General features: G+C 38.5%; 1 protein-coding gene across 2 annotated transcripts in view; it reads right to left on the reverse strand.

The window, feature by feature from the left end:
- The window catches only part of SPECC1L (sperm antigen with calponin homology and coiled-coil domains 1 like), a 62,493-nt gene that overhangs the window by 7,324 nt on the left and 38,641 nt on the right, over positions 1-16,528 (reverse strand). For both annotated transcript variants that reach the window (XM_039725832.1, XM_039725831.1), the window contains exons 11-15: positions 16,272-16,355; positions 14,943-15,099; positions 11,515-11,617; positions 2,058-2,174; positions 1,436-1,495 (exon numbers count right to left, since the gene is read on the reverse strand). In XM_039725832.1, the coding sequence (XP_039581766.1) occupies positions 1,436-1,495; positions 2,058-2,174; positions 11,515-11,617; positions 14,943-15,099; positions 16,272-16,355 (521 nt within the window). The remainder of the gene's footprint in view (positions 1-1,435; positions 1,496-2,057; positions 2,175-11,514; positions 11,618-14,942; positions 15,100-16,271; positions 16,356-16,528) is intronic.

Raw genomic sequence — 16,528 nt, forward strand, 5'->3', positions numbered from 1 at the left:
CACGAGCCTTGCAAATCAACACAACCTCCCCAGGAACTGTGAGCCACAGAATCAAGGCCCAGATATTAATTAAAGTTCAAAATTCCCATCAGGTTAAGCATCAATAACTGACTCTCATTTACCCTCTTCAGCACATGTACAAAGCAAAACAGAGTGATGCAGTTCCTAGTAATTTCTGTTACTGTAAGGCTCTGTTTGAAAGTTTTGGATGCAGGAATCTCCAGAACTCAAAAAAGTTGTGAGTTCTTTTAGCTGAACACCTTCTTCAGAAAACGAATAACTTCTACTTGCATTCCACCCCTGGTTACATACAGCAGGTTTCACAGCCTTCTTAGCCCCTCACTCATGTAATATGGATGAGAAAAAAATGCACAAACCTCCACATCACACACAGTGTGGATGTAGGTATGCAAATAGCTACTGACTTCTTCAGAGGGATGCAATTTGCACTTAGACTGAATTCCATTCCATTTGCCTGTCTGGAGTATCTTTAATGAAGTACATCACAAAAAGGAAGGGCAGGCAGCAACCATTTGGACTATGGCTGAGTTATGCAAGAATTTCTGTAGTTATTTTCCACTATCTCATTCTTACATCAGCACTTGGTAGAAAACTTCCACATCTGAAACCAGAGCCAAAGTCAAAGTACGAAAGCCCAGGAGCTGCACTGCCATTGTCAGCAAACACAATGCTGGGGGGTAAAAGCACTGATAAGGATCAAGGAAAGTGTTATTTTTAAAACTCTGTTGTACTGGTAGTTGCTAACTATGGCAGCTTTGTTAGAACTTAGGTTGCAAAAGTATCACTTAAATCTCCTTTCTGATAATGGCCATTTCAGCTGAATTTTTGTGATCACTCACAAGGGTTTGGGGTACTCCCAACTCCACACCTTCAGAAATACTCCTGTTCTAGTAAACACTCTACTACTGAAAACTAATTCTTTTACTATGAAATTTGTGTAAAACAACTTTTAAACAATCACTGAAAAAACCTTACAACTATTTGCAACGATGACAAATTAAAGTCTAAACTTAAGAGGCAAATCTCAACTCTCACACTACACTGAGAAAAAGGAACAAATTACACTGCTTGATTTGTAGCTCCAGAGTTCAAAAAATCCTGAATTATTTAGAAGTAGGTCAGAGACAGGACAGATTTAATGGATTTTGAAATCTTATTCTCAAATTATTCTCAAAAAAAATCCACTACCATTATTAATATTTATTTTCATATTGGGAGATAAGTGTTGGTGAACTTTCTTTTTAAAGCTTAACCAGTCTGCATGTCAGTCACTATTTAGTGCAATAACCTCTAGCTGAGCTCATCTGCTGCTATTTTTAAGCATAAACATCCAGATCTTTTGAGGATATAAAACAGAGTAATTTTGATTTTTCTAAGTGGGTCATAATTCATTCAATATACAATTAAATCTTACCAGAGTAGATTTGATGCCAACACTTTCAGCTGCCTGAAAAGCCAAAGTGAAATTTCTTCTCTGCATGAGATATGAAAACATGTTAGAAAACAAAGAAACACTATTTCAATACTATTTCAAGGAAATACTATTTTCATTTCAACAAAATGGTCTTAAGAATGTTCATAATAATGCTACTACTTAAACTTCAAATGGAGTATATAATATGACTACAGTGATTTTAAAAAGCCACAGGAATTATGTGTTTTAATATCATCCAAAAATGTATAAATTTTTTTATTAATTGCCTGCTCAGAAGGTAATGCTGAATATCATTGTCAGCAAAGAACAACTGAGTTATAAAAGACTAAAAAATAGATTATTTATTCTCTGAAAAGAATAAATAAATAAAATCTCTTAATGAATTAATGAAATAATATTTTTTTTTTAGGATCTGTTATCACTGATTGCACATCCTGGGCTAAGCAGCAGGTATGAATTGTGGTAGACCAGAATACAAAGAGATTATTTCGAAATCCTAGTTACACTGGGGTTTTTAGAACTCAAATTAGTTCACTGCTCTTAATTAACTCATGTTAGCTAAAGCACTGCAGCCCTGGGAATGGGATTTTTAATGTCTTACCTTGTCCTGGCTGTTCAGTTCTTGGTAGGGAATATGGGCTGGGAGGTAAGTGTGGAGAACTGCACAGAAAGCCAGGCCATCATTCCAGCTGCTGCTGAAGTTTGTGATGTCAATATTCTTGAAGGGAAGAAAAATAAAAGCAATATTAAAATCGTAATCTAACAATTATTACATGCTACCAATTAATCAAAACTTCTTTTTAAACCTTCAAAGAAATTGGCAGAGAAAGTGGACAGCCCAATACCAAAGTTCTGTAGTAAGAACTGCACTAACAGAGGAAAATAATACAGTGATAAGAAAGTCAGTTTTTTATATATTAATTTCGATAATTGTAAGTCCTCCCCCCCAAAAAAGTGCAAAATGTGGGCTTGAGTGTGTGTTAAAAGCTGTAAAATGTCGTGCTAGTGAAGATAATGAATTTGGTGCAACTGTACCACAAATACAAATTTAAAAGTGAAAATTTCACTCAGTTTTTCAGAGGCATGGGAATAAGTCATTTTTGTGAGGGCCAGAGATTCACACTGGAGACACTAGATTAGTGTTTCTATTGAAACAAACAGCCAAATCAAACTGGATTAAACAAAACCAGCTGAAAAGCAAATCTAGTAACACCAATGGGAAGTGTTTCCACCCACAGCACCCAGAGGATGACACAGCTGCACGTGCATCAGGATGTGACACAGCTCCACCTTGCTGCCCAGCCTGGCCCAGCTGGCCATGAGTAGCCCTGATGCTCTACAGCACAGTCCCAAGACAGAACAGCAAACAAGTCAAAGACGTGGACCCCAAATCCCTGATCAGACCCTGTGCTCCTATCTCTGTTCATCTTCATTCTATTTTCTGCTTCTACCAAATTCATATCCAGGCAAAACTTCTAAATGATGAGGAAAAGTATTTTCTTTTTTAAACAAACCATTTCTCTACAGAAACTGATGTGAACAAGATCACAAACAACAGTTAACTTTCATTTGGAAATAAAGATGTTCAAGCAGATTTAGTGCTGACAGTAGCAGAGAATCTTTGGGATTGAAACTGAAATTGAAAACTGCTGTCTTGCACTCTTGATCTTTTAGTTCCCGTAGGAAACTCAGTAGCACTGGTAAATGCATCTCCTGAGACTGTATAAATTATTGTAGAGTCAGCCCAGTCCAAAAGAGTTATGAACAAGATGCCTCAGTGACCTTTTAAATGACTGTATATTTGGCTGTTGGCAGTCAAACGATGTTAGAGAGGCTAAGTGGATAGCAGTCAGTTTAAACTTTAATTAGGAAACAACCAGTAACAACAATATATCATATATCTTTTACACTTTCATGGAGAAATACAAATATGCTTTAATAACTAACCCACTAAACTGGGCTCAAGCAGAAGCTTATTTAGTTTTTCAAAGTTTTAACAACAGGAACAAAAACCTGCAGTGACAAAAGTGCAGGATCACAACCACCTGAGCCAACCTTTCCCCTGACAGCAATTTAATCATCATCATCAGCTGTCCTGGACAAGGCACTAGGGCTGGTACTGCTGAGGCAGAGAATGCCCCAGAGCCAGTGCTCAGTGCCAGGCAGCCCAGGCCGCTTGCACTCCACATGAACAACAGCACAACCTCCTCCAAAAGAGGAAAAAAACAAAACTCCGGGCCATTTCTAGAAGAATGTGAGGGAAATCTTGGTTTCCTGCTCAGCTTGTGCTGTGAAGTGGCCCCGTGCAGGCTGGCTCTGGGGTCAGTGTACGTGCTGGGGCTCACGGGGCCCGCGGCCGGAGCCGCGCGCGGAAACGGCGCCCGAGACCCCCGGGCTGTGGGAACTGCTCTGCTCCCAGCTTCCTCCAGCCACGGGCTGGGAAAACTCACCAGCAAAAGGGAAAAAATGAAGGGAGAAAAAAAAAAAAAAAGCTCTTTTTTCCTCAAGAGAGACAGGAAATTGGATTTAAATTAATGCCTAGTTAAAGCTTTCTCAGTGTTACTTAAATTAAGGAAACATATGAAACACATAGGATGAGGTTTTAAGGAAAAAAAGGGAAAAATGTCAGATTGTTAAAGCAAATAAATTTCTACATGTGTCTATTTACAGAAGCCACTTTCTGGAAAGTTTTCTCCTCCTACCCTGTACCCAATAAGGCCTCAGGCTCACATGTGTGTCAGTAAGATGGATGAAGGTCGGGAGAGGAGCATTTTCTGTCACAGACTTGTGTGGCAAGCTGGCTGTAAAAATCAGCTGTGAATGATCATGTGTGCTTTGCTAGACAGTCCACTGAGGGAGGAAAAACTCCAACCTGGTTTTCACCTCTTGGCTGAAATGTTCTCCCTCCTTCCCTGACATGACCAAGTGATGTGGCAAGGGGAGGAGAAAGATGTTCACTGGCATTGCCAGTGAAATTACAACAAGCAAAAGTCTTCTTCTCTTCAACATTACAATTGTACAAACTAAAAACTTTAATATTAGTAAGTATCCATAGAATGCTGAATTTTTAATATAAACACTGTGGGGGAAAAGGGCCACTCAAAGTACACCTACAAGTTTGGTTGGTTCTCAAACAAAACCAAACTCACCATATCCCATTTTTCTAAATCATCTTGTAGGGTCCAGCTTTTATTATTAAGACAACAAGCAGAAAACAAACCTATCATCCAAGAATTTTAATGTATCCAGAGAGGCTGAATTAAATACAACGGAAGGAAACAATTAAAAGGGACTGGTTTCTGTTTCCAATTGCTCTAAGCATTATGAATTATTATTACCTCTCAGACTAAAAGAAGTATAATATTGGTCAGACAGTAAAAACAAATCTAGAAATGGGACAGATTGTCATTTAAACTGAAAATTTAATTTTTCATGTAGGGCTTTGAGCACATAACTGGCACATTTAAATACAGCAAATTTTATTTCCTAAATGCTTTTAACTACTTGTGGTTTTTTTGAAAAAGCTTGGTCAGTATAATGAAATCAATCTTGCATTAAACTCTTATTTCTCAAAGAATTGATGGTAAACAGAACATCAGCCTAAAATCTCTGCCATAATTTCTTCTTTGTTACTGCTTTTATTAAGTAATTGGCTCTATTAAGAGAATTCTGCTGGAATCTAATCTAGAATTATTCTTCAAGAATTATTCTTCAGACCACAAAGCATGAAACCAACTGAAGGACATACTTTCAGATAAATTGTCAAATGAGGAAAAAGCTTTTCTGGAGATAAATGAACTAGAAGGGCATTTATCATCCCTTGTATATTTATGATTCATAGGCAGGATGGGAGTGAAGCCACCTCTGTATTTGGGGTAGATGGTTTTTAAAAAGGTGATTTTTACAAAAGTTAAGTAACAGACCATTGTCATAAAAAGATCTGTGGAAGACACTTTCCAACCAGGAGTAAACAACAGAGTTAAAAATTTGAAAGACTTTCTGGAGACAGAACATAAAGTGAAAAAGAGATGGTACTAGAACTTGGTAGATCCACAACCAAGCAGCATTTCAAGCATGACTCCAGCCCCTAATGAACAGGAAACTGCAGAGTAGGAGCAACCACCACAAAATACCACCAAGGATTCCCTTGAGCTCACACAGGAAAAAAAGACTAAAACCAGTATTCCCCATGAAGCTATCTACACTGCTTAACAGACTGGGCTCTGCATAACATCAGTCTGTCAATCTCTGCAAACCCATGGCTTTTCTGAAACTTACCATTTTAAAGTGGTTTTAACCAGCATACTGCTAGTTTTAAAATTTTCCCCTATTGATTTTTGCAATAATTCTAAATTAATAGAGGATCTAAAGTCAGTAAAAATACTTTTTCTTTGAAAACCAAGAAACAGATGTTACCTATTATAACTCCTTAATTTTTTTATCCCCCAGAAAACTTCCACAGCTAAAAACCCCCACAAACATCAAGAAACCCAACTACAGAAACCACGGTTTCTAACTTGCAGTTACAAATTCAGAACAAAGCAATTTTAATCACTTTTTAAGACACATCCCCAGCTTCAACCTCCCTGAATTGTGCCCATCAGAACTCCAGCAGAGGAGCATCCTGCACTGCAGCTATTTCTCCACCCCTTGTTCTGCACTCCCATATCCAAACTTGGTTTGGCTCTCAAAAGAGTCAGGACATGAAGAAAATAAAAGCATGTGTCTATGTCTCTGTTGTATTAGTTAATTAAATAAGTGGGTTGAGACAGCAAAACCATTAATATGATTCTGTGCTATAATATATTAAATCCTTAATACAAGATTTGAAGTTTTAGTGTGCAGACCTTGGCAGGCTTCTTCCCATGGCAGAAAATTACTAGTAAAATGCTTTTAAAAGGTTTTAAAGATGTGTGCACAAAAGAAAAGAGTATCCATTACAGAAGATTACAAAGGTTAACTACAACAGAACTGCCATCCATGCTCCACTGAATCAGGATTCACTGACTCTCAAATCATGGAATAAAGCTGTGGCTATCTGCTTCTGGCAGTGGGTGAGAAGATGAAAGTATTTCTGGAATAAACTTAGCAGCAGTCCCAGCTACTGCCTCTTCAATCCCAGCTTCTGGAAAGGCACTAAGTGGCAAATATAGACCAGCAAAATCCTTAAACACTGACTGGTAATGTTTCTTTCCATACCAAACACATGTCATTTTTCACTTTGGGCACAAAGAAGAACCATAAAAGAAGCAGTCACTCTCACAAAATCCAGTAATAGCTGCAGACATTAGTGTCTGAAACACTTAGAGGTACAGACAGCTTCATAATTTATTCTAAATTTTGTCATAATTAAGTCTAACAAGTTGACATTTCTCTATTATCAGAATCCAATCCAAACAAAAAAAGGAAGCATGTCTTTCCATAACTCAACGATTTTTGGCTAAAGCATCAACTTAAACCAAGGAGAGAAGTGTTTTGGCATCCTGACTGCTTTGATGAATCAACCAGACAGCACAGAATGCACACCCTGCAGTCAGTATTTGAACACAGGCTTACATAAGCACAGTCATGTCCTTTTCTTGTGCATTTTTAAAATCAATATAGTACTTTGAATAGAATATGACCTAGCTCGGTGTTAATAAGTCTGAAAAAAAAAGGAATCTGAACAATTTTTTACTTCTAGTTTTGTTATTCCACACTTATTGCCCAAGCACAAATGAAAGCATTGCTTGATTCCAAGTGCATTGAGCATAGCATTCAAATTTTTGCAAGACACGTAGCTTTGATCTGTACAGGAGGTAAAAAATAGGTCTTTGCAGCAAAAGTCTTTCCAGAACGCAGCATTGCATGAAATAGAGGACATGGCTACACTAAGTGTATCTGTAGCTAGAAAGTGTGTAAATCTTAAAGAAAATTGAAAAAAAACCCAGTCTATTCTTGTTGCAATTTTGTGACAATTGCTTTTTTGGTGTCAGACTTGTGGAAGTGAATTATCTTTCAGAATGCTGACAAAAATGGAAAATAAATTGAAATACTGGTGGAGATAAGAATGGGTAAGGATGTGTGTATCCTGTTTGTTGGTCCTCTTTTAACATGAAACATGCATGCTCACATCCTTTTTGGAACTTTTATTAGCTGTGTACTCAAAATGAAAGTAGCTGTGCTGCAGCCAGGGTAAATGCTCCATAACAGCTGGATGGGATTACTTTATGCTTTGAAGATATCTGGAATTTATGACAGTTTTATGACACTGCACATATTTGAGAGGAGCCAGGAGGAATCTCTCCTCTGAAAAATGCAGCACTTGGCTCTGTACTCTGCAGCAGTGTCAGATCCTGAGCAAAGCTAACACATGATGAAATTTCAACTATTTTGTGCCTGTTGATCTGAAAACCAAAGGGTGATTTGCTCTTCTTTTATCTAAATGCTTATCTTGAGAGCAGCTCTCCTCTCTCCTGGCTTAGAGATCTGCTCAGCCCAGAATTCAATGCAGCTCAGTAATTTGTGTGTGCAATTGTGTCAGGACTGGAGGCTCTGGGTTAATACAGAACCTGCCTCTGCTAGTCCTGCACTGACCTTCTGCAGATCACATCCTCCAAACCTGAGCTCCAAGGAGAAATCCTGCCTGCAAACCACACTCAGGCAGCATGTTAAAAGCTACAATACAGTAAGAGATGAAGTAATTCAGGTTTTTACACCAGAAACTTCTTATTTTCATTGGGTGTATCAACCTGATTTTTTTACTGAGGTCTTGAAAAAACATTTGGAACACAGTTAAATATTAACAACTACATTTAAAGGTGACTATTCATTTATTCCCCTCCAAATTTGCTTGAATAAATCAAGAAAAGTGTACAATGAAGTAATTTACAGTGTTTTTTAACAGGGTTTATTCCACTATAATGGACTGAAATTAAGAGCTTCACCACACTATCATATTTGAATTATTTAGCATTCACAAAGTCTCTCAAGCTTCTAAGGCAGAAATAAGTACTTAAGACTTTTAATCAAAAGCTAGAAAGCAATTTTCTAGAAGGGATAGGAAAGCAGGAGTTATTTCTCTTCCATTTTACTCGAGCTGACAAAAACCCCATACCAGTTATACCAGACAATTCAGCAGGGCTGTGTTCTCCACAAGTATCTTGTGAGTAAAGAAAACCTTCTCTCTTTGAAACAGGACAGACTTTGGTGTGGGGTTTTTTGGGTGCTTTTTCTCTTCAAAGAAGAGAAATTTATTTTATTACATAAATTATCAGCAGTATTTTACCCTGCTGATAAGGATAAACCAACTCCACCTGGTGTTTAACAGGCTAAACCACTGGCAGCTCACCTAGAACTCTATACACCAAAAAAATTCTAGAAATTAAAATTTGTATCTTATTTGTTTTTTTGGGGATTTTTTTCTCTTCAAAGAAGAGAAATTTATTTTATTACATAAATTATCAGCAGTATTTTACCCTGCTGATAAGGATAAACCAACTCCACCTGGTGTTTAACAGGCTAAACCACTGGCAGCTCACCTAGAACTCTATACACCAAAAAAATTCTAGAAATTAAAATTTGTATCTTATTTGTGTGATTACTGTTTTTTAGTATTTATTAGCTACTTTCCACTATCCAGTGTGAAATATAACACCAGAGATGAAAGACAAAATAATACCAGGAGAAACATGTCTCTGTTAGAAATGGAGCTTTAACTCAAGGTGCATGGCTCCATCTTCCCTGTGAAACACCAAGAGCTGAAATAATTTTCTATAAATACCTTACATGCATTTATGCATAAAGACCTACAGCTGTGAGACATCACCTCCAGGTGAGAAGGAGAAAACAAGACAAAAAAAGTGATTACTGTTGGCAGTGGATGAATTAATTGTGATTTAAACACATCTTGAAAAATACTGGGTTTTACCTAAGTATTGGTAGTTTAAAATGAATAGGACAAAATTAAGAAAATAATTATTGTGAATCAAAAGGTTTCTAATCCTTTATTTTCTTTTGCTTGTTTCCAAATGATGGTTACAATCTTCCAGGTGATTTTAGAACTTGTTACAGACTCCATCTACAAGTATCCCTCCTTTAGCCTGCCATATTTACAGCTAATATTGGATAGAAATTGGTGACCTACTGCTCTTCCTAGAGGAAAAGGTTGGGATCTTTAGCACTTGTGTTCTGTGAGGCTCCTGCAGCAGCTCAGACACAGAGGAGGGCTGGGCAGCCAGCATGTACCTGCAGCTCAGAAAGCCTGTGCTGGCTCCCACCCAGGTGCTAAAGCAAACAAAACAACAGTGGTACAGTGGAAAAGAAGAGGTTCTGATGACAGGAAATGCTGTCAGGGGAGAAAAGGGAGCAGTGGCAGAGTGTGAGACACCAGGAAGAGCTGCAGGTAAAGAGGGCACCCTGTCCATGCTTGGATGACAGGGAAGGAAGAAGAGCTGAGCACCTTCAGCAAGACTGAATGAGGAAGGGAGATGTTCATTACCCTTGCTTGTCTCCTGTTTGTCAGTTTTGAACACATATAGATTTAAAATAAAATTAAATGAAGCAGAGATTCATTGAAAATAAAAAAGGAAAAAGATCCTTATCTGTTATTGATAACAGTGAGATGCCAGAAATCTGGATAAGCACTGCTCACAATGAATACAGTGCTGGGTATGTTTAGAACATTAGAATGCCACCAACACAGTGTTCAACCAGAACTGAATTTCAGGGGATGCTGAAAATAATCAAATTCTGTACAACAAAGAAATGAAAAATGAGTGTGCCTAAAGAAAAAGCCATTCTTCTCCCAGAACTACTTAATATAACCTCCTGATACTATCTTACACTTTCAATGAAGGCATTGCAGTGGCTCTGCAGATGCTCTGTGCTTTCCCAGCTCCATGCTGCAGGTTCTGAAGCAAGTACACTATCCCTTTAGCAGTGTTTATAAAACTCCAGGAATTAGAAGCAGCAATCTGTAGAATCAGAAGGGTATTCTTGAATGTGCACACAACTACAGAGTGAAAAGTTTGGAATAATTTCTATCACTTTTCCTAACCAGATTAACGAAGCTGTCAAATTCATCTTTCATGTCAAGACAATATGGGAAAATATTTTTGCACTTAGTTCGAGGATTTATAAAGCAATGTAACATCCTGCCTTTTTTAAAACGTGGGGAAGGAGAAAGGCTCTTTCCACAAAGCTGCTTCTCCTCAGAAATAGCACAGTTGAGTATCAGACGTGCCACAGGAAGAGGGGGAGGGTGATATCCCAGCCTGTCCATTGTGCTGCAGGAGGACTTTTCCTATGGATGGGCCACCATCCTGTTATGTGGCTCTCAACTTCCTCCTGCATTGTGAGGCTCAAGTCATGGAAAGAGTAAAGTTCTTAAACTGAGGATTGTGTTGGGAACTCCAAACACTTTCAATACAAGTTAACCAAACAAATACATCATGGTCAGACTATTAACATCCTGGTTTAGTTTGCTGAAGCCACTATTCTTTCGAAAAAATAATGTAATCAGGAGAACTCTGGACAGTTATCTTGTTAGGTTTTTTGGCTTCTGATAACATTTGGACCAAGTGAAAAAAAAAGTCTGCAACCACGGTGGAAAGCCAAGTTCAAAATGCAAGACAATGCCACCTTCACAAAACAAACTGTCCCTAAGAGGCCAAATGGGAGTGCATTCAAAGACCCAAAGAAAACCCTGTGATAATTACCTATAAAAAAGAAATCTCTGAAATCTGAGAAATGGTACTCTAGCTGCATTTGAGAAACATTAATTTAAACACTAAGTTGATAAAGTTTCAGCTCCAGTTTCACAAGTGCAACCTGTGAAAGGCTGATTTCAAGTGCCTCAGTGGGAGGGCAGCTGCCCCCTTAAGAAAAAGCTGTGGAGCAAAGTGACTGAGGAGCTGCTGGTGCTGGAGCAGCACTGGGAGCACACGTCCCAAGGGGAGGGAACAGAACATGCCAGGGCACTCAGTCCATGCAGTCAGGTGTGCAGCAGCCTGGCTCGTGCCACGGGCAGGCTCCACTGCCTGGCACCACTGCACACAGCCAGCCAGCAATGCAGGTACCTGGTAGCCCTCTGTTTTCTTCTGGCACCACTTCAGCAGGGCGTTCCTCTTGGAGCCTCCATATTCTCTTGCCAGGGCAGACAAGGGATCTTTCCTCTCTTCCCTAGGAACAAGGCCAGAAGAGCTTATAACACAACAGAAATAGGTATTTATAAAGCCTCAAATAGAAGGACAAATTCTTGGCACGCTGGAAGCAGCAGGATACAGCACTTATGACTGAAAAACAGAACACCCAGGAATACCTGTAAAAGACTTTTGGAGTAACTCTCTCATTAGCAAATCATCCTTCTTTTTCCTTTAAGCTTTTTTACTAGATCTTTCCACCTCAATGACATATTTCTAAGAGTTTGAAAAATTAAAGTCACAACACAGTAAGTTCCAGTCTGAACCATTAAGCTAACTCAAGTGACTTTATTTCTTATTTAGAAAGAATACAAACTGATGCTATCTCTTTTGCATCTCATGGCTGATTACAAATGTCACCTTGAAACAACAAGTTTGCATATGAGCAGCACGGTGTTATTAACAGAACGTTTGCCTGAGACCTGGAGTTCTCAAAAAAGAAGGGGGAGATCTATGTAGGCTGATCTGCCATTTGATGTATTAGCACAATAAAAGCAGTCAATTAATTTCAATTCCAGTTTGTCAAGCTATCTTAAGTAATTTTTTCCTTAAGAAAAGATTAGGGAAGAAAAGAACAACCTAACTAAGTTGGCCATTTTTTCATGAGCCTTACATTACAAGCATCTCTTTACCAGGATTCAGAAAAGAATTCTTAGATGAAAAAAATATACATTATAAAGGCTAGTACTTCTTTAGTGGCCTGGTTACATGACTCAGTATTTCTATAGATATTATAACGAGTCTTTGACAAAAAGACCAATGGATATGAGTTACCACAGGAAGTGTGAGAGCAATTGTTTTTGCTTTTAATAATCTCCATTTGGAAAATTAAAATAAGATAGCTATCAGTGAACTGCAAAGACTTTCCCATCTGCCATTTTTAAGGAGTTCTATCAGATGTAAGCAAAGTTTTCACAACATTCACAGAAATGATACCCTAAGTTACTCCTTCTGAATATTTCCCAAAAGACATTGGGATCATATACACTCACTCTCCAATCTTCAACTCTTTGTTCTTTACAGCCCATAGGGTGACTGGAAAGAGGGGTGGAATGTGGAAGTAAATAATAGCACCAGTGGATTCTCTGCTGCAGATTTACAGGTAGCAAGTCCCCAGCTCCTGCTAAGGGAACAGAAAGCATCCATGGAATGTGAATACCTTCCTGTGTGCGTGCTATAAACAGAACACCAGAGACTGCTCCATGTACCAGCATCTCCTGATCAATGCACAAAAGAGAACGTGGCACATCAGGGAAATGTTCTAAGGCACTGATCTTAAGTACATGTATTGCAGTTTTCTTGGCCAGTCTTCACTGACATATGGATGGGCAGGATCTCCAAGTTACTTAGAGATTGCTGAAATATCCATGAAAATTTATGTCCAGCAGGACAGTAAACACAAAACAGTAACTGAGCCTTCAAACCTAACTGCTCATCTTGATTTAACACGACAAGGAAGTCAATAATTGTGCATTTAAAATATGAAATAAATTATCTGAATAGGTCACTGTACCTAATCTTCATAGGCACCACATAGCCAGAATGATGCTTCAAGAAATTCTGTATTTCAGTTCTTAAATCAGTACAAATATCAACAACTTACACTGGTGATTTTCTTCTTTGGTGATTGAAACAAGTAACAATGGGATTGCATATTCAATCTATAATGAGGGTTATGCAACACTATGAGAACTGAAGAACAGAGATCTGGGGCAACAATAGAACTCAAATAAAAATATCCCTCTCTCTTTACGCTAAACATACTGTTTAGCCATGAGGGAGCTGTACAGCCTGTTCTCAAATTCCAGCAAGAGCACATGGTTTATATCAGGTTCTCACAGTTATGAAAACACTGCCGAAGAAAATAAATTAGAATTAAGTTGTATGGAGACAATGAGAAATGGCTTGACATACAAATCTTACATGTTCACATATTAGGTCAACTGCATTCCAAATCAAAGAGCTAATGAAGTTTCAATTAGAATAGAGAACAGTAAACTGCAAGTATTTGTTTTAGTGAGCTACACCAATAACTGTTTATCTTCCAATAACTTTCAGAAAAAGGTAAGGGAAAACAGAGAATTCTTGGTCATGTAACAAACCAGAGTGTCTCCAAAGCCACACTCACCACACACCCTCTGCTGCACAGCCCATTAAGTCTTTTGTAGCACTGAACACTGCAGGCAATGCTTGGGAGCACACTAATGATTTCATAATTATAACTGTACACTTTCACCCTGGAATGCCACACTATTTGCTCCAGTCTGCAGAGTGACACCAGTACAACTCAATGTTACCAGTTCAAAGTTCATACACAGGTGCTTTTAGGGTTTTTTTAAAAGTTATTTCTGGATGTACTCAGTTTAAATTTAGGTGCTAACATACACATTAATTGCTGCTAGTAAAGCACCCACAATTAAACTCAGTTTAATTTCTGCACCATAAAAGGATGGTGGCACTGAGGCCTGTCTCAGCTGATTTCAGAAAAATCACTTTCAAAGCACCCACAGCTGTGAATAACTTAGAATTTTATATATATTGCAAGTGTCTCTGACCATTAAGGGTTTAATACTTCTGCTGTACAAAAGCCTCATCAGGAAGCTCTGTGAGAAATAACTCTGTCTTGACACAGTTATTTAACCTTTGTCTGCAAATCTCCCAATCTATGAAGCAGAGCTGAGGACATACTTCACTTGGATAGCTTGAGGATTAAATACTTTGAAGTCCTCTGACTGATAACAGCAGAGAGGAAAAGTTTTATATTTACCACAGACTTATCTTTTGTCTTACTAATCAAAGGAGGTTGTCTGGCCATTTGTTGCTCAGACTTGCACTATGACTCCATCTGTGGGACAAAAAAACCCAGGCCCATTCACTCATGGTTATTAAAAAGACCTGCCAGTGTCTGGGATTAAGATCTGGGCATGCTGCTTTTTGTCTTCAACTGGGATTACAGAAGTTAAGGTTTATCATGGTCTCCCTGGGCCAAGCCAGTCTGCATGATCTGCTCCATGTGCTGCAAGCTCACTTCCTGAATTCTGCTTCATGGCATTTTGAACTGCTAGTATTATTTAGTGACATGACTTAAGCTTGCTTTTCTAGTGGAGTATAAAGTCTGCTATTAACTCATAAGCTTTAAAAATTTAACTTTTAAAACAAATACTGAGCTGCAGAAAAACCTTTCTGAAGCTCTTACAGATTACTGAGATCATTACTGTGTGGGGTCTGCAGTCTCAGCAGCAATATTCTATACTAGAGGCATGCAGGCAGAGAGCTGTGAATTAACCCCAGTGGAGGATTGTTACCTTATTCTGCTTCTGGTTGTAGGGGTGACTGATGCTGTGGGAGAAGATGAGAGGGACAGCTGTGGCGAGGTGGTGCCCATTGCCATGAGGGAGGCTGGGGATGCTCCGTCGGGTGCACTGATGTCCCGCTTCATTTCCTCACTGCTTCTTCGAGACACTAAGGGGGGAATTGCCCAGGCATTTATCATTTGCAAACATAAAAACTTTCAAACTTCCTCTCAGACAAGCGTTAGTTCAGAAAGCAAGCACAGAAACCTATATCTAATAGTAGGTGTCAGCATTCTTCTTGATGCTTTCCACTTTGGAAATATGAAGGATTTAGACTGCACTAGAAACATTTATGATCAAGCCTGTATTTTAAAGCAAAGAAAGTTTGATGGATGCATCTTAATGGAATATGATTACTTCCATTTGAAGGATTTAATGAATGAGAAGGAATTTCAACATCAAAACATTTATTTTCCTCTCGTCCATATAATTACACTGCAAAGCTTCAAGTAGTTAAGGAAAAAGAAAACCAAATCAGTTTAGGGATGACAGCTGTTCTATTTCCATTTAATTTTAATGAAGAATTGGCATGTATGTGATGCTCTGGACATTAATTAAATATCATCAACAAGAATATCAAATGTTGACCTGAGACCAATCAGCCACATTCCACAGAGCTTGCTTCATTTTACCAAAGGAAATGATTTTTCTTTCAAATGAAAGCACAAGCATTGTACTCTGTAAAACCAAATTTGGAATTGTTACATATTCTCTACATGGAAGAGTTTCCAGTTAAAAGTATGATGTTTGCCTTTATACTTAAATAGTCTCCATTGTTCATGTTTGTGCAAACCAAGGATTCAACTCTCTACATCAATCAGGGACTTATTTTCTAATGACCTGGGGGAAAGTACATTATTTTATAGATACCAGACACAAGAAGTTTGGGTTCTGATACAAACAAAAACTATCTCAAACTTGTAAGCATTTACTCAAATATAGGGGTTTTAAAAAATATTGATCTAAAATCAATTCTGCCCAGATTATACAAAGCATCATTTTCACAGTATCACTCTGTTTGTGCAATAATTCATAAAGATTTGGTTTCAGAAGCCCCTGCTGATACTGAGACATCAGTATATACAGCTTGATAGTAAATTAACACTCTGCATAAACTTCTATTTAGCAAGTCTGGCATTTTTTAAAATCCAAAGTTAACATCAAATGTCCAGCAACTACTGAAGAACATTTGTGGGTTATGCCAGTCACAAAGCAGAGCTGGAAGTGCATGAGTGAAGTGAGAGTTCCTGTTTTCCTGACCACCCAAAGCTGTGCTGTTACCTGAAATGGATTTGGCACTTTCCATGGCAGGGACTCTGGGCAGAGACGCCGGCCGGCTGGTGGAGGATGTTCTCAACAAATGCTCTGGACAAAGACAAGGGAGGGAGTCAAACTTACTGAAGGTTCCACTCAAATGTAAACAGGCAGGTCTGACACCAATATTGCCCACCAGTGCCTGAGTTTGGCTCTTTTAGGGAGGGCAGGTGATTCTATCTGGAAGACAGAAGAGCCCTAAAATTGCCCACTGCCAATGAAGT

This window comes from Passer montanus, unplaced genomic scaffold (assembly GCF_014805655.1).
Source record: "Passer montanus isolate IOZ18808 unplaced genomic scaffold, ASM1480565v1 scaffold57, whole genome shotgun sequence".
Lineage (NCBI taxonomy): Eukaryota > Metazoa > Chordata > Aves > Passeriformes > Passeridae > Passer > Passer montanus.